Source organism: Grus americana, chromosome 3 (genome assembly GCF_028858705.1).
Source record: "Grus americana isolate bGruAme1 chromosome 3, bGruAme1.mat, whole genome shotgun sequence".
NCBI lineage: Eukaryota > Metazoa > Chordata > Aves > Gruiformes > Gruidae > Grus > Grus americana.
This window is the reverse complement of record NC_072854.1, coordinates 32,389,811-32,415,601: the sequence shown is the minus strand read 5'-3', so window position 1 is coordinate 32,415,601 and position 25,791 is coordinate 32,389,811. Positions and strand designations below refer to the sequence as shown.

Genomic DNA, 25,791 nt, shown 5'->3' with positions numbered 1-25,791 from the left:
GCTCCAGTTTATCAATTTCTTAAACCGAGGAAATCAGATTCTTTCTTTTCACACGGAAGCATTAAGCCTACCTTTTTTCTCATTTTGAAACAAAAGGGAACTTCTGTGCTCCTGGGTATGGGTTTAAGACCTATTTTGTCAGTTAGAGATGAGGCTCAGCCATTCATTATAATATAAAATCACCTCTCCTGTGCTGCTAGACAGCCCTTAATGTTCAGGGTTCTTTATGCAGTCCATATGCTAGGTTTAAACAATGTAAATGGCTTTGAATCAGTCTCCTGAGCCAGAAGAAATTTACCTTTATCATGAAGATTACCCTCTAACTGTTTCAAATGATCAAAACCCAAGCCTTTGTTGCCATCCTAAGAACAGGTATACTGAGCTGGACTAACTGAAAGATAGTAACTGGAATGATTGAAAGACTGTGCAGGTTCTTCTATTGACCTTTCAGTGCCAACGGCAAACCCTTTGGAAAACAGGAAAAGCTGAAGAAGCTTCCTTTGCAAATCCTGCCTGTTTCCAGCATTCCCTGCTTAGGGACCTTCTGAGCCAGAGGTTGCTTCTCTATCAGAGTGCTTAATACTGCTTGACAGACCTCTCATCCATGAATTCCCCTATTAAATTTTTAACATATGCATACTCTTGGTATTCAAATCATCCTAAGGTAAGGATATCTATTTTTTAAATTGTATGAAGCAGTCCCTTTCTAAGTCCGCTGCTTGTGAATCTATTTTGTGCCCAATTTTCTTGAGATGAGCATGACTAATTGTTCTCTATTCACTGTTCCCCATGCCAGTCAGAACTTCTAAAATTCTATCACTTCTCCTTGAGTAGCACCTTTTTAAAGGTGGTGATTCCGAATTATTTACTGTTTTCTGTGCACAGAAGCTATTCCTTCTGTGCTCATCCTTCTCTATCTCAAATTCTGTATCTCTTTTTGACATGGATGCCAAAATAGCTCACTGCTCATGAAGTGTGATGATGATTTGGTTGTCTATCCCCTCCCTATTACTATCATTATTTGCCTTTTTGACTACCTCTGAAGATCAATTTTGTTAAAAGCTAAACTTACTGGCAGCTTTGCTGTTAAATTCAGGGGGTCAGAATTTAATCTATTGTTTTGCTTACTCTCCTTCTAGTTTCCTCAGTCCATCCTGGGAAAATCTCCAAATATGTTCCTTCCAAGTTTATGCCTTGGTTACAGTTTTCCCATGTACAGAAAACTAGATGTATCGCTAATAATTTAGGACAAATATGCAGAAAACAGTATTTTGGATGTTCTAATATGATGAAGCAGTCAGTTCATTATTTGACTAGTACCATGAGAAAAATACTGGAGAAATCTCTTTTTATTCTGACTGAAAACATCAGGCAGAAAGTTTCAGGGGAATACAGCAGTTCACACTCATTTTTGTTGTGGGAATGTTCCCACATTTCTGTTGTGGAAGTTCACATTGTTTTCATTCTTATCAGTTCATACAGAACTGTAATTTACATACAGAACAGCTTTTAATTTTTTTTTTTTGAAAAAAACATTTTAAAAATAAATTGACCTTGAAGGCTACTAATCATTTTTACAGCCCTGATTAAAGAAAATGTTACTGACCTACACTCTCTATCTCCTGCAGAAATGAATCACCTCTTCTGCCCTCAGACTGCTTTTTAAAATTCTGGTTTTGAAGTAAACAAACCGAGGAACAGAACAGAAAAGAACCTCCGTAAACATTATTATGCAGTTGTTAGTAATGTATTAAAAGAACAACCGCTCTATATTCTTCACAAACTATGCCAGGTTTTTCTTTGCATGTTAGAAACTCCCATGTTCTAGGGACTTTGCTTTGCCTAGGACAACAAGCCATTTTAAGTACATCATCTATTACATATATCAATTATACAATTTGATTAATATAATTTGTTTTGTGGAATTTATTATTTAAAAATATTGTTAAGGATGACACAATAAATAGACACATAAAGTGATTGGATGAATTGATGGCACAGAAAGCCTATCTTTAGCCTCCGAAAGTGATGATTCAACCTTTGACTTGGATTCCCTGAAGAACAGCCTGCCAGCGCTGATGGCTATGCTGGGAGGAACACCGCCGTACGCTTACCTGCTTCATATATGTGTTCCCTAAATTCCACTAAATATTGAGAAAACCTTTTTCCCAACCCAATGGGACCATTTGTTTTTCCTCAGTGTGACATCATGACTTCTTTTGAAAACTATTCTCTTCCCTATGCTTACCCAAAATAGGAACTGAGCTGACTTAAACCAAGTTAAGGCCAAGCTGGAATTTTCATGAGGTTCATAAAACTATTTTTTGTCCCTATTTTTCATGTAAATGTTGAGCCACTGATACAACAGTGCAAGCTACTGATATTGAATAACGTTTAAAGGGAAAATGAGGTTTCTCTCAGTGAAAAGGAATGATAGACTGCACTAAAGCCAAGCACTCTGAAGAGATCAGCATGACTGAGGAGCTTGAAAAAGGTAACATTTTAGGGTAAGGAAACAATACGAGGAGAAAAACCATAAAGGACACATCATGATGTTTTCTATTAACTTAGTGATAAATAAAGTCCAAGTTAATTTTGTGAATGCCTTCTAAAATATTTATTAATTATCATGCTGACTTACAGATTCCAATTTTGTCCTTTTTTCTTTGGCTATACATGATACAGTGGAAAATCTTATTCACAGAATAAAAATTAACTCTTAACAGTGTTTAAGAAGAAAACCAAAGCTGTGCTACTGGTTAAGTAGCTAAGTAAGCTAAGTAAGCACTGCTAAGTTAAGGCTAAGTAAGCACTGCAGTACAGTGACGGAAAGAAAGATGCATTGGCATAATACAGTATGACAAACCAAACTCAGAAACCTAGTTTGGTCTGCAGTACTGGTAAATGAACTACAGCATTAAATCAAACAGAAGAAATTTCAAGAAGTTACAGTCAATTTTCTTCACACAAGTTTTAAAAAAAAGTTATTACTGCCAATGGTTGCAATATTTGCACAGTATCAGGTCCAATGCGTTCTGTGCCACAGGGCTCACAGGTTTTACTGGATTCTAAGGCACACAACACAAATCATAATTACACCTTCAAGTACAAGACCGTGATGTGCTCTGTCAAACACTGCTAAACCCAGTTTTGCTACCTTCTCTTTTAACATGAGGAAGAAAAAAAAAAGAATCTAGAAAATGGAGAGTTAATCAGAGAATTTTAAAATATGGCATTGCTATTAGCCCACACACTTTCAGCCCCCTTGAAATTTGTGGGATTATCAAGTGGTGACAAGAGCGGCTCAGTCAAGCGAGAAGGTGCACCTGCTCCCTGTTGGTATGTACACTATCTAGTTCAAGTATGATACTAATCCCTTGTCCTGGTCAAAATGAAGACTGTATCTTGTTTCATATACTTTAATTTCTACAACATCGCTCCTCCTCTTTCTCTGTCTTTTTACCACATGAATACTTTATTAATAACAACCTTGTGGAATTTACTTTTAAGTAGCAGCTAAGACATTTTTTATAGTTTGGACTTATTTTTCACTATACATAAGAATTACTATAATGTCTCTTTTTAGAAAAAGATTTTTTTTTATAAACAATAGACATTAAAAATTTAAATTAAAATTTCTTTTCTTTTTAACACAAATTTTTCACAGTCATTTTTTTTGGCACCGTGCAACTGTCTTGCCTGGGAAATTGACGATGGTATTTAGGGAAGGCCAGTGATATAATTATTTTTCCACACTATGACTGCTACTGCTACAATGTATGTCACGGTTTTTTGAGGAATATGGTAAAAGCATTCTCTTCAGACTACTCATTCTATTTTCATTTACACATTCTCCCAATCATCTGTAAAAATTCCTAATTTTTTTTTAGTATGTGCCATGAGAATTATTAAAGAGTCAGTTAATTATTAGCTTGCAGTTATCAACCCTGGCTGCAAACGTGTCCAACAAAAGAGGGCAGCGAGGAGGGCGTGCAGCAAGCTCGTTACCCTGGACTTCAGGAGAGCAGACTTTGGCCTCTTCAGGGATCTGCTTGGTAGAATACCATGGGACAAAGCCCTGGAAAGAAGAGGGGCCCAAGACAGCTGGCTAATATTCAAGGGGCACCTCCTCCAAGCTCAGGAGTGATGCATCCCAACAAAGAGGAAGTCAAGCAAAACCACCAAGAGGCCCCCATGGATGAACAAGGAGCTCCTGGGCAAAGTCAAACAAAAAAAGGGAAGCCTACAGAGGGTGGAAGCAAGGGCAGGTAGCCTGGGAGGAATACAGAGAAACTGTCCAAGCAGCCAGGGATCAGGTTGGGAAAGCCAAAGCCCTGGCAGAAATTAGTCTGGCCAGGGATGTCAAGGACAACAAGAAAAGCTTCTATAGGTATGTTAGTGAGAAAAGGAGGATGAGGGAAAATGTGAGTCCCCTCCAGAATGAAATGGGTGACCTGGTTACCCAGGATACGGAGAAGGCTGAGGTACTCAACGACTTCTTTGCCTCAGTCTTCACTGGCCAATGCTTGAGCCACACTGCCCAGGTCACAGAAGGCAGGGTATGTTGGGTTTGCGTGGCAAGGTTTTGGTAGTGGGGGGGCTACAGGGGTGGCTTCTGTGAGAAGTTGCCAGAAGCTCCCCCTGTGTCTGATAGAGCCAATGCCAGCCGGCTCTAAGACGGGCCCGCTGCTGGCCAAGGCCAAGCCAATCAGCGCCTCTGTGATAACATATTTAAGAAGAAGAAAAACACTTAGAGAGCTTTTGCAGCTGGAGAGAGGAGTGAGAAGATGTAAGAAACTCTGCAGACACCAAGGTCAGTGCAGAAGGAGGGGGAGGAGGTGCTCCAGGCGCCGGAGCAGAGATCCCCCTGCAGCCCGTGGTGAAGGCCATGGTGAAGCAGGCTGTCCCCCTGCAGCCCATGGAGGAAGGATGAGGGGGTGTAGAGATTCCACCTGCAGCCCGTGGAGGACCCCATGCCGGAGCAGGTGGAGGCACCTGAAGGAGGCTGTGGCCCGTGGGAAGCCCACGCTGGAGCAAGTTCCTGGCCGGACCGGTGGACCCATGAAGAGGGGAGCCCACACCAGGGCAGGTTTGCTAGCAGGACCTGTGACCCCGTGGGGGACCCCACGCTGGAGCAGTTTGCTCCTGCAGGTCTGCACCCCGTGAGAGGGACTCCATGCTGGAGCAGGGGAACGATGAGAGGAGTCCTCCCCCTGAGGATGAAGAAGCGGCAGAAACAACATGTGCTAAACTGACCGTAACCCCCATTCCCCGTCCCCCTGTGCCACTGAGGGGGGGGAAGGTTGAAGCCAGGAGTGAAGTTGAGCCTGGGAAGATGGGAGGGGTGGGGGGAGGTGTTTTAAGAGTTGATTTTATTTTCTCATTCCTCTACTCTGTTTTGCCTAGTAATAAATCAGATGAATTCCCTCTCTAAGTTCAGTCTGTTTTGCTCGTGACAACAATTAGTGAGTGATCTCTCCCTGTCCTTATCTTGACCCACAAGCATTTCGTTATGCCTTTTCTCCCCTGTTTAGTGAATGAGGGGAGTGAGAGAGCGGCTCTGGTGGGCACCTGGCCTCCAGCCAGGGTCAACCCACCACACAGGGACTGGGAGAATGCAGAACCACCCACTGTAGGAGAAGATCAGGTTCGAGAATATCTAAGGAACCTGAAGGTGCACAAATCCATGGGACCTGATGAGATGCATCCATGGGTCTTGAGGGAACTGGCAGATGAAGTGGCCAGGCCACTCTCCATCATGTTTGAGAAGTCCTGGCAGTCTGGCGAAGTTCCCACCAACTGGAAAAGGGGAAACATAACCCCCATTTTGAAGAAGGTTAAAAAGGAAGACCCAGGGAACTACAGGCTGGTCAGTCTCACCTCCATGCCTGGCAAGATTATGGAGCAGACCCTCCTGGAGACTATGCTCAGGCACATGGAAAATAAGGAGGTGATTGGTGACAGCCAACACGGCTTCACTAAGGGCAAATTGTGCCTGACAAACTTGGTGGCCTTCTGTGGTGTAGTGACAGCGTTGGTGGATAAGGGAAGGAAAACTGACGTCATCTACCTGGACTTGTGCGAGGCATTTGACACTGTCCCGCACGACATCCTTGTCTCTAAATTGGAGAGACATGGATTCGATGGATGGACCACGCGGTGGATAAGGGATTGGCTGGATGGTCACACTCAAAGAGTTGTGATCAACAGCTCAATGTCCAAGTGGAGAACGGTAACGAGTGGCATTGCTCAGGGGTCAGTACTGGGACCGGCACTGTTCAACATCTTTGTTGGCGACATGGACAGTGGGATCGAGTGCACCCTCAGCAAGTTTGCCGACGACACCAAGCTGTGTGGTGTGGTCGACATGCTGGAGGGAAGGGATGCCATCCAGAGGGACCTTGACAGGCTGGAGAGGTGGGCCCGTGCGAACTGCATGAAGTTCCACAAGGCCAAGTGCAAGGTCTTGCACGTGGGTCGGCGCAATCCCAAGCACGACTATAGGCTGGGTGAGAAATGGATTGAAAGCAGCCCCGAGGAGAAGGACTTGGGGGTATTGATTGATGAAAAGCTCAACATGAGCTGGCAGTGTGTGCTTGCAGGCCAGAAAGCCAAGCGTGTCCTGGGCTGCATCAAAAGAGGTGTGACCAGCAGGTCAAGGGAGGTGATCCTGCCCCTCTACTCCACTCTTGTGAGACCCCACCTGGAGTACTGCATCCAGCTCTGGGGGCCCCAGTACAGGAGAGACATGGAGCTGTTGGAGCGAGTCCAGAGGAGGGCCACAAAGCTGATCAGAGGGCTGGAGCACCTCTCCTCTGAGGACAGGCTGAGAGAGTTGGGGTTGTTCAGCCTGGAGAAAAGGCGGCTCCAGGGAGATCTAATTGTGGCTTACCAGTACCTGAAGGTGGCCTGCAGGAAAGCTGGTGAGGGACTGTTTATCAGGGAGTGTAGTGACAGGACAAGGGGTAATGGGTTTAAGCTGAAGGAGGGTCGATTTAGATTAGATGTTAGAAAGAAATTCTTTACTGTGAGAGTGGTGAGGCCCTGGAACAGGTTGCCCAGAGAGGTTGTGGATGCCCCCTTCCCTGCAAGTGTTTAAGGCCAGGTTTGATGAGGCTTTGGGCAGCGTGGTGTAGTGGAGGGTGTCCCTGCCTGTAGCAGGGGGGTTGGAACTAGATGATCTTTAAGGTCCCTTCCAACCCAAACCATTCTATGATTCTATGATTCTATGAAAACCTTTTCAGAAATCATTTCATTTTTTGTACAGGCCTACTTTTTGTACCATTCTCACCCTGTGACCCTATACACGATGCCCTACACAAGCACTTCTATCCACTGCCACCCTTTAGTGCATTTACTGATCTCACTGCACATCGTGGCATCTTGATGACAAGCTGTTACTTGCAAGAGCAAAGAAGCGTGAAAGAGGACAAGACAAATCTCTGAGTCTATGCAGGAAAAGAGGCACATCTGCTACTGGAGTGTAGGGGAGAACAGCACCATAGGGACAACTGCTAGGCTCGTCTTACAAGCCATGATAGCTTAACCTGGCTGTTGGAAACACAACACTGGTGTACACCACTGCAGCCAAGACTACATCTACTGATCATGAGGATCCCAAGCACTCACGTGGCACCACTGTACCTTTCAGCTGGGAAGTAATCATTAACTTTGGTACGAATGAAGCCACTTCACTGGCTTGGCCGTGCCATAACCCCCTACCTTGTCTCAAGCAATAACTCTCTACAAAGAACTCACTTGTTCTTCTGGCCTCCTATTTGTGCAGAGTGGAGATGTTTCTGTTGCACTGGTGACCAATTGCCTCATCTCTTATTTCTTGACCCATGGTTTCTCATTAATTAGTATGGTCTCTCATTAATTAGTCTTAATGACCAATATGCCTTATGGTGTTTTGTTCTGTGGTTGCTCATTTTCACTCCATGACATAACACAGTTGAGGAAAGTGTGGATAGACTTGGGGCACTACAAACAGCAGCTGCCCCACAAGTTGTCTACAGTGACCGTGAAAGACAAACATAGCCCCAGTGTGCCAACAAACACCTAAACCAACATATCCTCAAGGGTGTTCCTGTCAATAGACCATGAATAAAAAAAAACCAAAACCATTTGGATAGCTATTGGTAACACGGCATTCAACTTTCATTTTGCCTACACTGTATATAAACCCGTTACTTCCATGGTGACAAAAACTTAAGTTCTTCCTTTAGACTATGAATTACAGTAATCATTGTACACACAGGGACATGAAAAACTTTTCACTGAAACCTTTAAAACCTTGCCTATGACCCATTTAAGACTAGGCTAGCAACCATATTTACCAAATAGGAATGGATCTGACAGAGCAATTTCTTAAAAATTAACGTTTATTGCAAAAATGTAGGAAGATTTTGACAAAAGACTCTAAGATTGTATTTTTCTGTTAGTGGGAATATATAATTTTGGGGTTTGGGTTAGAGTTTGGTTTTTTTTACTGTTTGTTAAACTACATAAACTCTTAACTGTTTAGAATGGAAAAGATCATGCTGAAGTTACTCTTATGGCTTATTTACTAAAGCAAGTTAAATATTTATGTAACCATTTCAGTCAAAACAAAAAGATTTGTAGTAGGATGCAGCTATAACTTTTTTTTTTTTTAACAGCAGCCTTAATTCTTAACTACTTAACAGGTCTCTGATGTTAGTATTTCAGTATTTTATTGATAAAGGTATGCAGTGCTGTACGAAACATAAAATCTTTATATACTCCAAGGGCAAATTACTTCCCTTCCCACTTGGGAATAGTCTATTTTTAATGCTGTTCTTTAAGTTTTTAATTCTTCATGGGTTCTAGGGCAATTTTGAATGATAACATACATATTTAATAGTAATGACATCTAGGGATACATTTTTTTGTGGTGGAGGTACTACATACACACCAATAGTAATATATATATATACACACACACCCACACACCCGCCCCCGCTCCTGCCTCGGACCGCGGCGCTCGGTCACGGGACAGCGGCGAACCCCGGGCGTGGGAGGGGCTCCCGGCAACGCGCGGCTGCTGCCTCTCGTCACCTTTCCCCTCCAGCCCAGCCTCTCTCGCGTCACAAACTAACGCGGCGGACAGCCCCTTGTGGGGAGCCCCTGGGTATCAGCCCTTCGCTGCTGCTTTCTGAGCCGCCAGCGGGACATGCGAGCCCGGCACAGGAGCCGCCAGCTGCTAACTAAAGTGAAAGCTGTCACCGTCACAATCACATGACGCCACACTCCGCGGCGCGCCCGGCAGTTGTTAGTAGGGTTCCCATGGTGACGTGTGCCGCCCCTTTAAAAGCCCCCGCCTCACGGGGGCGGGTATGCGGTTGCTGACGGAAGCCAAGATGGCGGCGGCCGCTTCCGAGTTGCTGACGGGATGGTGCCTCTTCGGCTTGGCGTTGCTGGTAAGAAACGGCTCTCGCGGGGCTCGGCCGGCCCGCCTGGCTGCCCCTTCCCCTTCTCTTTCTCCGCAGGGCCGGCGGGATCCCCGCTTTGCCCTTGGTTAGCCCGGGCCGGCTGCTTCTCTTCCTCGGCCCCTCGCTGTTCCAGCTGTGGGGTTCCCGCCTGGCCTTCTCGTTCGGCCTGTCCCCCCCTCAGCCTGCCCGGGCATGGAGCGCTTCCCTTCCACAGGTCACAGCAGAGCCCAGAGCTGAGGGTGCGGGGCTGACTTGCCTTCCTGCCTGGGTGATCAGTCCTGCTTGTTTGTGTTTTAGCCTGTTTCGTGTGTGGGTGCTGCTCTTGTTGTTGCTCAAACTGTTTTTAGCAAAGGTATGAAGAGGGAATTGTGTGTGGTGAATATAACATCAATGCTTAGGGCTCAGGTAAAAAGTGTGTTGATGTTATGCCAGTCAACAATACCATGATACAGGGTCTAACTTCAGTACCTGCTTTCTGACATCCTTGTTATGCAACTTACAATTATCTTTCCTTGTGTATTCCAGGCCATTCTAATTTTCTGTTGGGTTTACGTGCGCAAGTATCAGAGTCGGCGAGAAAGTGAAGTGATTTCTACCATAACAGCTATATTTGCATTGGCAGTTGCTCTTATCTCATCAGCGCTACTACCAGTGGACATCTTCTTGGTTTCGTATATGAAGAATCAAAATGGTACATTTAAGGTATGGACTTCTAAAAATCCTAATTGCCTTTTCAAAAGAAGCACTTCTGTTGAAGGAGGATTTTCCTGGGTTGTCTAAGTGCTTAAAGCCAATACTAATACCTGTTCTAGTACCTGAGTTTTTTTTGAGAGCTAGGAACTAGTATTGTGAATACAGCACTGAGCTCTGTTATTTGAACTGGATTTCAGTTTTCAATTCTATTATTTATTTTCAATATTCTACTCACTTCCAAGCACTAGTTCCTTCTGCTGTGCTAAAAGGAGTGCATATGCCAGTCTCTTAAATGTTGCTTTTTAGTATGTCATAGTGGGGGACTGTAGAATGGAATTTGTTGCCCCTTTGTTCAAAAACAGAGTGTGTTACCTGTATGCAGCTCAAGATTGTTTTGTGTTTTTTTGCCAGCATTCTCTTACTCTGGTACTGAAACATTAAGACTTATAAAAATTTACTGTGTTAATCTACCTATAATATACAGCCTGAGTTAATAAACACTTTTTTAAAGAGGGATAGCTGGAAAAACCCTTGGGGGAGGGGAATACAGTAGCTTCTGTTCTTGGCTGATATGTCCTTGGCTGAACTAGTGTTTTTTATCAACTAAAACTGTAAGGAGTTGCTGTGCAAAATGGGTTCTTAATGAGATGAGTACTCACTTTAGTCTGCTCTAGGCATTACTGTAAGTAAAAGTTCTTCCCAGTGCTTAAAGCGTTGGCCTTTTTAATTTTCAGAGGGGGTTCTTGAAGGTAGTGACCCAGCCTCTTTGAGGATACTACTGTTAAAAACAGATCAAGCTAGAGCATAATAATTGGAATAACAGCTTAGTTTGGTTTGGAGCCTACTTGGATCTATACTAAAAGAGATGATCCTGAAAGAGATGAGAGAGTGGCAGATGGTAAATGCCTGCACAGTAGACTCAGACTGTATTCCCTTCCAGCCCTTCTTCCAGAAGAAAACCTAGGTCCTGCCAGATTCTTTATAATGCCTCAGGACTAGCTTGCAGCCAATACAAGGCCTTTTAGCTGGAGCTCATATAAATGCAAGTCATAAGAAATCTTTAGAACTGAGCTGTGATGTGATTTTTGTTGTTTATCACTTGGTGGTAGTACAGAATAAATTAAAATATTGTTCAATGTTATTGTTAAAAGTTTTTGTGTTTTCAGACCTTGATTGTTCAGAATAAAAAGATGGAAGAGACCTTTCATATGTCGTGATACTAGCAGTTGCAATGAGACTAATACTGAGTATTAAGAAATATATTGAGCCTGACTAGCTAGAGAAATAGCAATGATCTAACTAGGCCTAGCTGAAAAATGCACATCTGTTGTGGACTAAGCAGAATTTCCTGTTGCAAAGGAGACCTATGTTGTTAATCTATCCATTCCCTGATTTGAGAAACAAACCTGTGAGGAGAATAGGAGGCCAAATGTGGTGGTGCAGTCACTAGTCTTATTTAAGGAAGTATGATGAATAGAAGGAAAATTACTGTACTTAATGTTTTTCTTGAACTAGATTTCTTTGTTAATGGCCACATGCCGTGATATGATGGGGTTTAAAAATTGTGCCTGAAAGCAATCTTTCATGGTTGTGGTAAAGCTTTTATTTCTTTAAAGTACCTTTGCCATGCTTCTGAGGCTTCTTGGTCCTGCTTAATTCCTAGTGCTTGTAGATGCTGCTGGTAGCCTGTTGAAATAAAATTGTGCTATACTGCCTTGCAGAAGAATTCTTCCTTCTCTTGTTAAGGCTCAGCTGTATGAGTTTCTAGCTTTGCAGCAATAACATGAGATCTTCTGATATTAATACATTTGATCCAACACAAGTGTTGAAATAGTGATATAGAAGTACTAACATGGCCTTGCTGAAAGTTGAGTGAATCTGAAGTCAGTCAGAACATACAAACCTGTATGTAAATACACAGCTTTATTGACTTGGTAATTTCAGTTTAGGAGTAATGTCAAGGTAGAAGGTTGACAGCATCTTAATGTGAGATCTGTGAGAATTGTTAAAGTTTTTAACACTGTCCTGGGTAACAGGTGCCTCTTTTCTGTTACTGCTTCACAAGTAGGACAGACAGGATTGGGTTCAGCAAGTTTCCAAGGGGTTACTGTCCTTCCTCCGGACCATTCTTTCAAACCGAGTGCCTCTAAGGCCCTATATCTGATGTTGGGGTCTGAAGGAGTATGACTCTGGCAAGATTCCTTTGCTGTTTTGGATGGCCAGAGTGAGTTAAGTCTCTACTAGATCTTTCTCAGTGAATTTGAGGTGGATCCAGGTAGCAGATTTGGATAATAATCTCTGTAGATAAATTAGTTCATCAAAAAACCTTCCAACTGTTTGATTTCAGAACTTATGCCAAAAGAGTAGTGGCAGTTATCCAGATCCTAGGTAAACAATTTTTTTGCTCTACATACTGTTTACCTCCAACTGTAATTCCCAGTATCAGTGTTAGAGATGAGAAAGTCAGGAAGCTCAACTTACAAGGAAGAAGTACTATATGTGGACTTACAGGGTTTTTTAATGCATCTGACCCTACTATCAACTTGTAGATATTCTTAAGGTTTTTCTGTGAACTTGTAGCAAACTCAGAGAAACATGTTACACTAAAGCAGAGGTTAAATTCCAGACATAGTCTGATGGTTCAAAGTTCTCATTGTGAATTGTGTATTTGGTGGCAAGCGAAGGTATATGTGCCCTGGCTACAAGGATTGGCTTAACTGAAGTGTCGTACCCAGGCAGATTACCATTCTCTGAAGGTTGTCAAAATTGTGCTGCTTTCTGGATGAATTCACTTGAAACAGTGTTGTGTAGCCCTTTTCCATCATGTGTTCTGAGGTGTCTTCTGTGACAAGGGCCGTATACCATACTTAAGTCAGCCTTTGCTAACCTTGAGGTTTTGTCCATTTTGACAGGACTGTTAAAGTACTGTTTATAATCTTTCAATTAAGACAAGTTATTCTTTGCTATAAACAAGTGGCTTGTGGCATTTAATACCTGTTGGTGTCTCATGATATTTTGTGAGACTTATCAAATATTATCTTAAAGCTTTTACAATGATTGTCTTGAGCAGTTGTGGTATTAAAGGTTTTGCACAGTAGATGTGTAGTCCTTTAGGAAAGGAGCAGTGGTGCCTGGACTTGAGTGGATATTGGTCCTATGTACAGTAGAATTCACTGCAACAACACTTTTTCTGGAGGCTAGGATTACTTGGATTCATAGTGCTCTTCAGTAGGAAAGCTGACTTTCAGTTCTAGTACTAATTAGAAGAACTTGAGTATTGCCTCAAGCTAAGTGACAGATTCACAGATTGGTAGGGGTTGGAAGGGACCTCTAGAGATCATCTAGTCCAACCCCCTGCTAAAGCAGGATCACCCAGAGCAGGTTGCACAGGATGGTGTCCAGGCATGTTTTCACTATCTCCAGAGAAGGAGACTCCACAACCTCTCTGGGCAGCCTGTTCCAGTGCTTGATCATCCTCGGAGTGAAGATGTTTTTCCTCATTCAGATGGAATTTCCTGTGTTCCAGTTTGTGCTCATTGGCCCTTGGCCTGTCACCCATGTAGAGAAGAGTCTCTGGCCCCTTCCTCTAGACATCCATGCTTTAGATATTTATAAGCATTGATAAGATCCCCTCTCAGTCTTCTCCAGGCTAAACGGACCCAGCTCTCAGCCTTTCTTCATAAGAGATGCTCAAGTCCCTTAATCATCTTTGTAGCCCTCTGCTGGACTTTATCCAGTAGTTCCCTGTCTTTCTTGAACTGAGGAGCCTAGAACTGGACATGATATTCCAGATGTGGCCTCACCAGGGCAAGATAGAGGGGGGAGGATAACCTCCCTTGACCTGCTGGCCATGCTCTTCTTAATTCATCCCTAGGATACCAAGTCCTGATAATATTCACCAGCATCATCTTGAAGGTTTCAGCTGTTTGCATTGATGGTCCTTTAGTTTGTGCAATGGACTTCAAATACAGGCAGTTGGATCTGATCTGTTTGATCTGAAAGCTTGTTTGATTTATAACAAGCCAACCATATCCTGGGCTGCATCAAAAACAGTGTGACCAGCAGGTCAAGGGAGGTGATTCTGCCTCTCTACTCTGTTCTTGTGAGACCCCATCTAGAGTACTGCATCCAGCTTTGGGGTCCCCAGTATAAGAAAGCTATTGAGCTGTTGGAGCGAGTCCAGAGGAGGGCCATGAAGCTGATCAGAGGGCTGGAGCGCCTCTCCTCTGAGGACAGGCTGAGAGAGTTGGGATTGTTCAGCCTGGAGAAAAGGCGGCTCCAGGGAGATCTAATTGCAGCCTTCTAGTACCTGAAGGGGCCTACAGGTAAGATTGAGAGGGATTGCTTACAAGGGCATGTAGGGATAGAACCAGGGGTAATGGCCTTAAACTAGAGCAAGGTAGATTTAGATGTTAGGAAGAAATTCTTCACTGTGAGGGTGGTGAGGCACTGGAACAGGTTGCCCAGAGAGGTTGTGGATGCCCCATCCCTGGAAGTGTTCAAGGCCAGGTTGGATGGGGCTTTTGGCCACGTGGTCTAGTGGAGGGTGTCCCTGCCTGTGGCAGGGGGTGGTTGGAACGAGATGATCTTTGAGCTCCCTTCCAAGCCAAACCGTTCTGTGATTCTGTAAGCACTTAGGAACAGAATAGTGTTTAAGCTAGGTTGAGGTTAAGATTGCTGCTGCAACCCAAGACCCCTGGGTCTGACCTACGAGTATCAAATACTTAAAATGTAGCTGATGCTGTCTTGCAGCAGGAAGACTGCTTGAAACAAGGACATTATCACCATGCTGTCTTGTCTTTTTTTTATTCTATTGTTTTAATCTATTGTTGATGCAGCAGAAGGCACGGGAGAAATTTTCTTTTTGAACTGCATGGATTCTTGCTACTATATGAAGTTAAAAGCCAATGGCATTTCTTTCAGTCTGGTTAGACTGAACACCTCCCAAACCTTGGGTGTCTGCGTGAGCTGTTAAAAGCCAGTCTTCCCCTTAATGACTTGAGGGGTAGTATCTGTCTAATGGGAGATCCTTTTTGCAGACCATTCTATTAAGATTTTTTTGCCTCTTGGGGGGAAACTCATTATGTAGCTGCTCAGAATACAGAACCACTAGAAATGTCAGATTTTTTATTCCAGAAAGGTGTTAGCTGCAAAATCATTATCGATTGAGACCATGCTTCCTGTTCTGGGTAGCGCTTACTATTTGTGAAGTAACAATACTGGGCAAAAGGTTCATGGTAGTCAGATGTGGCTGAGATATGCATGTCTCTGGATGTTAACTCTCCATCTGGCAAAATCCTGGCTTTGTCCCATTTTAGAGGTAACAGGCTGGAAGATGTGAGAAATTTTTGTATCTAACCATGCTATGAACCACTCTCCAGTCTTGGTATTGTATCTTCCTTTTGGCTGAGCTTTGGGAGAGGCTAATCAGCAAAATAACAGCTTCGTCTACATATGATGGAACATCACAAATACTGAAACCTGGAATGTTGTACCACTTTAAGCTCTATTAAGGTACATCTGCAGAGAATTGGAGTTGTCTTCACTGGGTACTCATGAAATTCTTGCAGGGTCCAGTAGTAGTAGTAATAATGTCCCCTTTAACAGGGACAAAAGAACAAAATTCATGGCCATTCCCTCACCAGAAAGTAGGGAAGGTCAAAAATGTCAGAACAGCTTGTACTGCTTTCATTTGGGGAAGTTGTTTTTACAGTTTGAAATATACTGTTCTGTTGAAATACATTAACAGAAGTCACTAACTGGACACAGTTGCTGGGAGAAGGAAGACTCCACTCAGTGCTGGGTGAACAAGTGTTCTTAACTAATTTTCTATGAATGTAATTATAAAATGAAACTTTTGAGGGAGCTTCTCTTTGGTTTTAGCATTTAGGTAAACAAGTGTCTTAAACTGTCTTTTTTATATCCTTGTTTACTTAGCAACATCTTACTAATCTATTTACTTTCTATGCTTGTAACTGTATTTAAACTTAATGAATCCTTCACCATAACTTATGTTAAGGACTAAATAAGAGTAATAGCTTAATATAGGCCATCACACTCATTGCATGTATCCCTGCAATTTGTTGATTCCTGTATCTATCAGTACAATGCATTGTTACAGGTATTTTGAAGGTGACATGATGTATGCTTGCTAAACCACATGGAACAGAATGAAGTACAGCAGAACAGTGCAGAGTGCCTGAATTCTGCAGATCTTAAGAGAATTTGTGGTCACACTTTCACACTTTAAACTACTGTTGAAGGCAGTAATGAATTCTCAACTTCCTAATCTATGTGCTTGGAAGCTATTTGCTGTGTATATTGTAAGCCTGGGCCATAATGCATGGAGAGGAAAACAGACTAGATCTAGAGACTGTCCGGGTGAGTTCTCAGTTGATTCCTGGATGTGCTTGTCCAGTAAATTCATATGCCTATCAACTTGATATATCGGCACTGCTGCTGAGAATGTCAGAGCTGTGACATTCGCTAGGTAGCAGTGCTTCTTGCTTTTGACAAAACAGTGCTGCTGTCGCTAGCTTTTGAAACAGCTCAGATGAACCGGTTACTGCTTTTGAAGAGCTGATGAGGTGTGCATATGGATAATTTGCCAGTAAGAATAAGGATTTTTACCTCCTTTGTATAAGTGGTGCTTCAGCAGCTGACTGAAAGCTGACATAATAGATATGATATACAATTAAATTGGCTTGCATTATAGATTCTTCTTGTACAGAGGAATGCAAAGTTAAGTTCAGGCACATGTATGAAATGGCAAAATGCGCATATCTTTGCATCTTTTAATGTAAAATAACATCTCAATATTTTAATGTACTGTACTGAACACTTCCTAGTATATTACTCAGGTCCTGTACACAATTTGTGCAACAAAATGAAAAGCAATTACAGTGTTTAAAGTTCTACATCTGTATCCTGTTATAAATCATAGAATCACTTAGGCTGGAAAAGACCTTTGAGATCATCAAGTCCAACTGTTGACTGCCAGTCTGACCACTGAACCATGTCCCTAAGCACCACATCTGTATGTCTTTTAAATACCTCCAGGGATGATGACTCAACCACTTCCCTGGGCAGCCTGTTCCAGTGTCTGATAGCTCTTTTGGTGAAGAAAGTTTTCCTCATATCCAATCTAAACTTCCCCTGGCACAACTTTGGGATGTTTCCCATTGTCCTATGCTATTAATGCTTTCTGAAGTTGGAGGAGAAGTGGTTTTTTGGCAATTAAGCTCTATTGTATTTCAATTTCTAGCTACCTCTTCCTGTAAAGTGGCTGTGCCACTTAAACTTCAGGCCTTACTGTTGCATTTCTTGCATATTCTTGGTTGGTATGGGTTTTGAATGCCTCCATTGCTCACAGGAGAGACCTTTTTTCAAAGACTTACTTGGAAGTAGATAGTGCCACCTGTTCAGTTTTGCTTTTCCCTTAGATATAACTAAAGCAATGCATTTGCTAAATTTTTAACACTAGGCAATTTAAACACTTCAATATTCTGTGCATGTATTCTTAACTCACTACAAAAACTCTTTTGTGGTGTATTTTTATGCAAAAGCCTAGAATTTTCTGTTGAAACACTGTTGGGCTTGAGCTTGACAGTCTTCAAAGATTGGGTTTGTGTACCTGATACTATTTAAATTTAGAAGGTGTTGTTTCTGTCCCTTCTGCTAAAACATTTTTCACCCTTTTTGCTGATTAGATCAAAAAAATGCATGTATGCTTTTCTAATCAGAGACCAGTTAGACAATCATTCAACTTCAGACAGTGAACTTTAAAAGCTTAATGTAACTTGGCCTAATGGGAGTTTTAATAAAGTAACATGAAGGAAGGTGGTGCTGATTTTCTGAGATAATAGAACGATCAAGCGTTTATGGTATGCCATCAAGCCCATATCTATGGGAGTTTAAGTGGTTCTGAGAGAACTGATAAAGCAAGTGTTAACTTCTTGAAGTCTTACCCTATACAGTCTTTAAAAGAGTATGCTCACTTGCTTTTTTCATATGCTCTGTAGTAGTGCATGCATCTCAACAGCAACTGAAAAGGCTTGAGCTTACCAGTTTGAAAAAGCCTACACAGGTTGAAAGGAGCTTTGACAGTACTACATCTTTTCTCACCAATTATGTTGATGTGTCTTCAAAATTGCTAGCTTTAGAAGAATTGTTCTTCTGGATGACTACTTTCTTGATCTTGACTACATGTAAAGTAGATCCCACAAGACTTAAACAACTCAAATATATTTAAGTTGTAATGCAGACTTGGACCTCTGCATTCATTCCCTGAGTTTGGTTGCCAACAATCATGTTGCAAAACATCTGGGTTCCTTAAACCAGTAGTTCTTCTTGGAAGGAAAAAAAAAAGATCAGGGCAAGAACTTGACTTCAGGCTTCTGGCTGGGTACAGTTACCAATGAAGCTACTGTTGTACTTCAGTTCTCTGAGCAGTTTCCCAGAACTACTGTTACTCAGATCTAAAAAAGATCAACTTTTGATCTTGCTCAGATAAGGGATATAAATGCTGTTACATTTGGAGTTGTAGGATCTAAATCCTAAAGTGCATGGATGGGTCTCCTGCAGTTTTGTGGTAAGATCTGAGATACATTACTCTACTAAGTCCTGTTAAGAATTATGGCTGCTTGATCAATGTGACTTTTTGGATAGGAACTTCAGGAAAACAGTCTGCCCTTTAGTATTATGCAAAGAGCTTCAGTGCTTAGACCAGAAACTCAAGACTGGTGTACAGTTAGTGTCTAAACTCTGCTAGTGTACATACTATCAAGTAATTCAATAACTTTTTTCTAATACCTGATTTAAGGTGGTATTCTCTGAAGCGAACTTGAATATTTATGTAATTCAATGCTTGGTCAAGCTAAAAAGTGAAGTCTCATACTTGTGGAAAAAGGAGATGATGACTTAAACTGGGTGGATAGCTAACAAAGGTTTGTTAGCTATGAGCATAATAAAAAAAGCTATTTGCCATTCTTATGTCTAAGGACCATTGCATCTGTATATATAAATTTGTCATAGCTATTCTGTGATACAAAAGTGCGCACTGTGTGTACTGTATCCAGCTCTGTGGCCCACAGTACAAGAACAACACGAATCTGTTAGAGCAGGGCCGCAAAAATGCTTAGAGGGCTGGGACACCTCTCAAGAAGAAAGGCTGAGAGAGTTGGGGTTGTTCAGCCTGGAGAAGAGAAAGCTCCAGTGAGACCTTACTGCAGCCTTTCGGTATACAAAGAGGGCTTAAAGAAAGATGGAGAAACAGTTTTGACCAGGGCCTGTAGTGACAGGACAAGGGGCAACGGCTTCAAACTGAGAGTAGATTTAGATTTGACAGAAGAATTTTTTATAGTGAGGGTGGTGAGACTCTGGAATGTGTTGCCCAGTGGAGTTGTAGATGCCCCCTCCCTGGAAGTCCTGGAAGTGCTGAAGGTCAGGTTGGATGGGGCTTTGGGCAACCTAGTCTGGTGAAAGATGTCTCTGCCCATGGCAGGGAGGTTGGACTAGATGATCTTTGAAAGTCCCTTCCAAGCCAAATCAATCTATGATGATCTTAAGAGACTCTGTTAATAAGATGCTATGGGAGCTAGTACAACACACTTAGAGCTGCCAAAGCTATTCTGTGTTCTTTCTGGTCTGTAAAATCTTCCCTTTATGGGCATAGAGGAATAAGCGTAGGACAGTTTCAGTTATTTGCACCTTTGCTAGCACCCTGTAGCCAGTAATTTTTTTAGAAGTAGTATTTTTTATATCTTTCTATGTATTTGTGTTTTTAATGAGTAATTCTCTTGTAGTGTTGCCAGATACAGTGGTAACAAAGCAAAGTCTAGAGATGGGTCTTGATATACTATTCATATTTAGACTTACATGCTTGAAAAATAGATCTTGGTTACCTTAAGATGGGCCATCTGTACAGAATTAATTTTTCTTCCTAATTGGAAGTCCTAACAAAGCAAATTCTGCTTATCAAATTTGAGTCTACCCTTTCTATTGACTTGCATCTAGAAAACATTTTTATCTTGATTATCAGACTTTTTCTAGAGGGTGTTACCAACCTTGAACTGGTGGTGCCATTTCTGTGACTGAAATTTAGTAATGTGGATATCAGCCTGAAGGGGGATTTTTGGGGCTGCTCTTTTAGCAGTGTCAGCCTTACTGATACAATACTACTGCTTTTTTGAGAGGTATTGACTTCAAAATGTGTTGGTCCTTGACTTGGTTCCTCCATTAATGCTTTGCACATGGGTGTTTTCTGAAGAGTTGCAAAGCAGATGTAAATTTGTTAATCATAAAAACCTAAATCCAACACATCCAACTACTGGGCTGGGCAACTCATACAGCTTTGTCTGTGCAGTCTTTTCTTAATATACCATGCTACTTCCAAGCCTGTCATATGTTCGGTTTTCTACGAAACTCATCCTCAGGACAGCTTTTTCCCTGTAAGGACTTGATTCTGAAGCTTCATCTCTACTGCAGTGCTCAGAGTCCAGAAAAAAGGGCTAGAACTGCAAATAACCATACCTCCAATTGTCTTCTACAAAACATTTTGAAAAACTGTTCAGATTGAGCTTCAGACTCAGTAGCTGCATTGTCTGATATATAGAAAACAAAAATCAGTTTCATGAAAACAGGTAGAGTGCCACTTAAATACTAAGTATGCAGAAGAAAAGTAAATATATTAAATTGTTAGCTGCTAAAAATGATATTCCTTTATAATTTTATTTCAATTACGTGTTGACAATATGTGGTAACTAAGGATTCTTAATCTGAAAAAAAAGAGCCCTAAGTATAAGGCTAGCAGCCAAAGTAAGTACAAACAGTGGGGATACTACTACAGTGTCTGTCCTCTGAAATGTAGTGCATACCTTAATGATCTTTAGGTCAATTTAAATCCCAACATGTAAAATGGGCAAACTGAGGGCTTAGTGCTTTTTCTTAGGCATTTGATATCGAACACTTTTTTCAGTTCTATAAGAATGCTCTTGAATGAAGTGTTCTTTTGTTTCATAAATGCTTCTATCCTTTATTACTAGGACTGGGCTGATGCTAATGTTTCAAGACAAATTGAAGACACTGTACTTTATGGATACTACAGTAAGTATTTTTAACCTGTATTTTTTTTTCCAATTAATTGGAACTTTAAGTGAAGGCATGAAGTTTCTAGGGGATTATCCCCTCTTGGTTAAACATTAGTCTCAGTGCCCTTCAGTGGTTTATTTTTTTTACATTCAAGAGCCCCCTAAAATGCAAATATACTGAAGGTCAATCTATGAAAAAGCTAATGAATTCTGTCATATAATCTATTGTTAACGTGTTTCCTCTGTGCGTATTTAGAGGTCCATTAAGGGAAACACATGGTTTTGCTGTGATTTTTATGGCACTTAACATATGCAGCAGTGTGAAACTTGCCTACCATTTATAAAGTCTGTGCAACTGTGAATGTAACACTTGTGTTTTAAGTGTTCAGATTCAGCAACCGCCATATTCAAAGTAAGAGCTACAATAAAGGAGTTGATTTAAGAGTGGTAATCCTAAACAAAACTGAAGCAAAAAATTAAATCTAATAAAATAACTATTCACAAAACCTCTGTAGCTTTAGATCAGTTTATTTTAGTTATCCTTATATTCATTAGTAGTAGAACTCTTCATATATGTAAGAGGTAGCTATAGGAGAGTGATATTATCATGATTTGAGTGAAATGCCTGCTTTAGTCAATGGTACAAACTCAGAGGTAGCTGCCTGCTTTTGGTTGTGTCTCCTAAGACTTTAAGTTTTTTCTCTTAGAATACTATGGGTTGGCTCTTCTGAATATATTTTTTTTAGATCAGGAAATAATTATTTCTAAGTAGTGGACTGTTTTGTTAAGTTATAGAATATTTATTGCCCACCAGTGATAGCGACAGAAACTAGAATATACAGTTTAATGCTGTGTGAAGCCTAAAACTGAAAGTAGTAAGAAACTTCTGTTTTCAAAAAGGAACTCTGAAAGTACTAGTTACTTCCATAAAGATTCTTCACTATAGAGTAGTGGAATTGCTTTGTATTTTCTTTCTACTCTTGTTAGGTTTCTAAGGTCTTGTTTAATACCCCAAGCATTTCACAACTCCTAACATGGAACACTCTTCAAACTCTTCTGTGAACCATTTTCTATAGATTTGTGTGACTGGTGGATGAATTTACATCAGATGTTTTGGGCTGAGTCTCTTCTTAAAACAAGATGTCTCCTGGTAAATTCTGAACTAATTTTGGAATAGATTTGAGCTTAAACCTGAAAAACTGCTTCTGTTTTTGGCCTATCTGGACAGGTCTACTTGAAATACTGTAGGACTAATGTTTTACTTCATAGCATATCCTCCAGATGGTGGTAGAGATTTAAAGATAGCTTTAAAAGTATTTTTTATGATCTTAATTTGAGGAATTAATGCACACCTTTCTAACTAGAGCTACACTGAAATGAACAGTAATAGGTAACTTATTTGTCAGAAATCTCCATTTCCTGTATAAAAAACATAACTTTAATGCCTCTCCTGCATCATTAGGTCTAGTCCCCTACTGCTGTGGCACAGTATAGTGACATGAAAGCTGAGAAGGAATCAGTTAACTCTTCTAGTCTTGTAATACTATTCCATTTTTTCTACTTGTATCCTCTTATGAAAGTATTTGGTCTTGGCATGTTTTTTAAATAAACAAGATGAGCAGAACTGAAATCTTCTTTTGTACTTAAGGACATGAATATTGGTACTGTCTTCTCTCCTGAAAATGCAGTGATAACTATATAGATCTTACTTGCCTCCTGTATGTATACTGACAACTTATAGTATAGATAATTGGTACATTTAGGTCACTGCCCTTCAAGTCACTTCTAATTGTAGCAAGAATTTGGAGGCTGTGGTTTAACTGATGTTTGAGAATATGAAGTATTACTTTACTACCTGTATTGCAATTTACTCAGAAAGCTGTCACTAAATGTAGAAAAAGGCTTTTTTCCTTCCCGAAGTTGTTAGTCCCCATGAACAATGTTCTGTCTCATACCCAGCTGATTTCTTGGCTAGACTGATACAAAGGTAGAATGGCTTTGTACTAGTAGAATAAATGAGGTAACTTTCAGAACAAAGCTTGAAATACCTGTATTTTGAAGTGGGACTTCAGTAGCCTAAAAGCTTTACTTAAACCAGTCTACTGATTGCTTTGAAGCCATAGTGGCTTAGTGTGTTAATTCTTCATAAAACCAACTGTAGTAGAATGTGTCTGCCAGTACTTGAATGATTGAAGAATGATCAGTGGTTGGCAGATGCTTTAAAACAGCATGTCAGCTTGTGTTTGGAAGGAAAACCCTTTTCAGAAAGGGTTATAACTGGAAACCATCCAACGGCAGTTTCCTCTGTACCACAAAGAATCAGGCTGAAACTGTTGACAGTAACGTGGAGCTGTGTTCTGTAGCTCTTCTTCCTCTAGTAAGTAAATCCTGCCTGTTGGAGTCAGCTTGATGTTCTGTGTCCTTGGTAAAGCTTAGTGAATGGTGAAAGGATGCCATTGGTAGATCCCAGTCTTCGCATGAGGTGGATCTCTTGACCTGCATGTGTTCAGTGTCTCACAACAATAGTGTGGCAAGGACTGTCTGCTAAATTCTATGGGGATTTGTTTGGGTGTGCTAAACTTCCAATTTTCCATTTCTGTTTTTCTTAAATAGAAGTATTTTTTAAATCAACAATAACTATTGTATGGTGGTTCCTAGGTTAAAGTTCTTGAGTAAGAATTTATCCAAAATAATACTTGGTATAACTTGGATGATTTTTGCATGAAGTTTTGGTGCTTACTGCAAGTGTTTTGAGTCATTGACACAAGAACTTGGGCTTCTAGGAATTAGTAGGCACAAGTCCAAATGTAGCTATGTGTTTTCATGGTCTGGTCCTAGGAGAAGACATGCTAAATAAATACTGTGGAAGACTTGCATAGCTGTACTTGACAAATATTGTGGAGTTACATCTATAAAAACACTCTCCTAACAAGCGTGATTTTTTTGAGAAGCAATGTGCCAGAACATAAATTGAAAGTCTGTTATAGTATTGACACTTACTGTGGTGAACTACTTTAACTGTCCTGCTTCAAATAAGTGTGTGATGACTTGAAATTCACTGCTATTTTGTATTCTTTAACTTTCACTGGGGAAAACAAGATGTCTGTTCTTGCAGTCTTGATGAAAAATTGTTTTAAGACTTTTTTTTAAATGTGAGAATAATATCTTTGGGAAGAAACACTCATCTTAGTTTTTTTTCAAGTAACTTGTGACTCCTCAGCAGAAGTGAGGAAGTATATAACAAAGAATTGTTTTAAGCAACTCAGTATTGATGCACCAGTATATGATACCATCTGGAAGAGCAGAAGTTTTGTGTGATGGAAGAGACTTCTGATCATATGATATTCCTGAGCCTCCTGTAGTTAAAGGGATTTGAGGGACTATATTAATCTTAGATACTCTGCTTGAAATCTTCCCAGTTCTTGAAGATATTTTGGTTCCTTCTACCTACTGCATGTTGCTATTCTTTGTTCCTAGTGTTGTTCATAGTTGCCCTTGCATACTACTAGGAGGAAAAAAAACAACAAATGAAAACATAATGAAGGGACTGTTGTTGTAATTTACTTGAAGACTACTAGCAGGTCTAACTTTCTCATAGTTAAGGTGTCTTTGTATTGATATGGCACAAACAGCAGAAAATGAGTCATTTTGACTTGAGATGAGAATTGTTGTCTCAAATGTCTTTAAAACAAACAAACCTTATCAAGGACTTCTTGCTGAAGATTGCCTGGACTGTGGCAGGAACCATTGTTGTACTGGCTATTTCTTATACAACACAGAAAAATAATTTGAAACAAAAGTTGGATCTCTCAGCCAGAGCAAAGAGCAGTCTCTGATTTAAAACTGAAGTCCACAGAAGTGCAATAATGAAAGCTGAGATAGTCTGTCATGCCACAAGGTCACAGGGGAGTTTGGGGGAAGGAAATATCTTTGTCACTTGGTTGACTGACTGCTGCTGCAAGACCTTTCAGTTTGAAGGTTAGCTTTCCAGAGAATAAAAAGCCCTCTTAAGGGGCAGAACAACTGGCAATTAGACACTTGCCTTTGGGTAACTAACTTGTATGAGCTGATGAAAAGTGCTGCTCTTTTTTCATAAGTTCTGAAAACTAAAATTCAAAAAACCAGATGATCAGTCTCCTGTCTTGTCAATAGGAACTTCGCCAAATCTTTTAAAGTTTCCTTTGTAGTATAATAGGAAGAACAATGTTTTACTACTTTAACTATGTGAGCTATAAATTTAATTTTCAGTTCTAACTAAAATTCTCTCAGGCAGTTTTAAGACTTTACCTGATGGATGAACAAAAAGGTCTGTCTTGGAATGATTTTGCTTGTGAAAAGCAAAATAAAGCTGCTTTTAAGTTCACTTTTTTCTGTTAGTTCTATAAAGTTACTATGGTAACAGGGTTTTTCAAGAGAGCAAATAAGAGCTGTTGAAACAGTAAGTTGGAGTTTACGCTACTATGTGTAAGTAAAGTTACCTTCAAGTTGTAATATTGCAAATCTTGTCTTGAAGTACATGGAAAGCCGATAGCTTCTTGAGAGCACGCTTAAGGTGAACT

General features: G+C 40.9%; 1 protein-coding gene across 2 annotated transcripts in view; it reads left to right on the top strand.

The window, feature by feature from the left end:
* Window positions 1–9,233: 9,233 nt before the first annotated feature.
* Window positions 9,234–25,791, top strand: part of LMBRD1 (LMBR1 domain containing 1) — an 83,390-nt gene continuing 66,832 nt past the window's right edge. Inside the window, exons 1-3 of one of the 2 annotated variants that reach the window (XM_054821105.1) lie at window positions 9,234–9,440; window positions 9,978–10,154; window positions 21,188–21,248. In XM_054821105.1, coding sequence (XP_054677080.1) covers window positions 9,357–9,440; window positions 9,978–10,154; window positions 21,188–21,248 — 322 coding nt within the window. In that variant the 5' untranslated portion in view covers window positions 9,234–9,356. The remainder of the gene's footprint in view (window positions 9,441–9,977; window positions 10,155–21,187; window positions 21,249–25,791) is intronic. The other variant, XM_054821104.1, reaches the window with a different exon arrangement.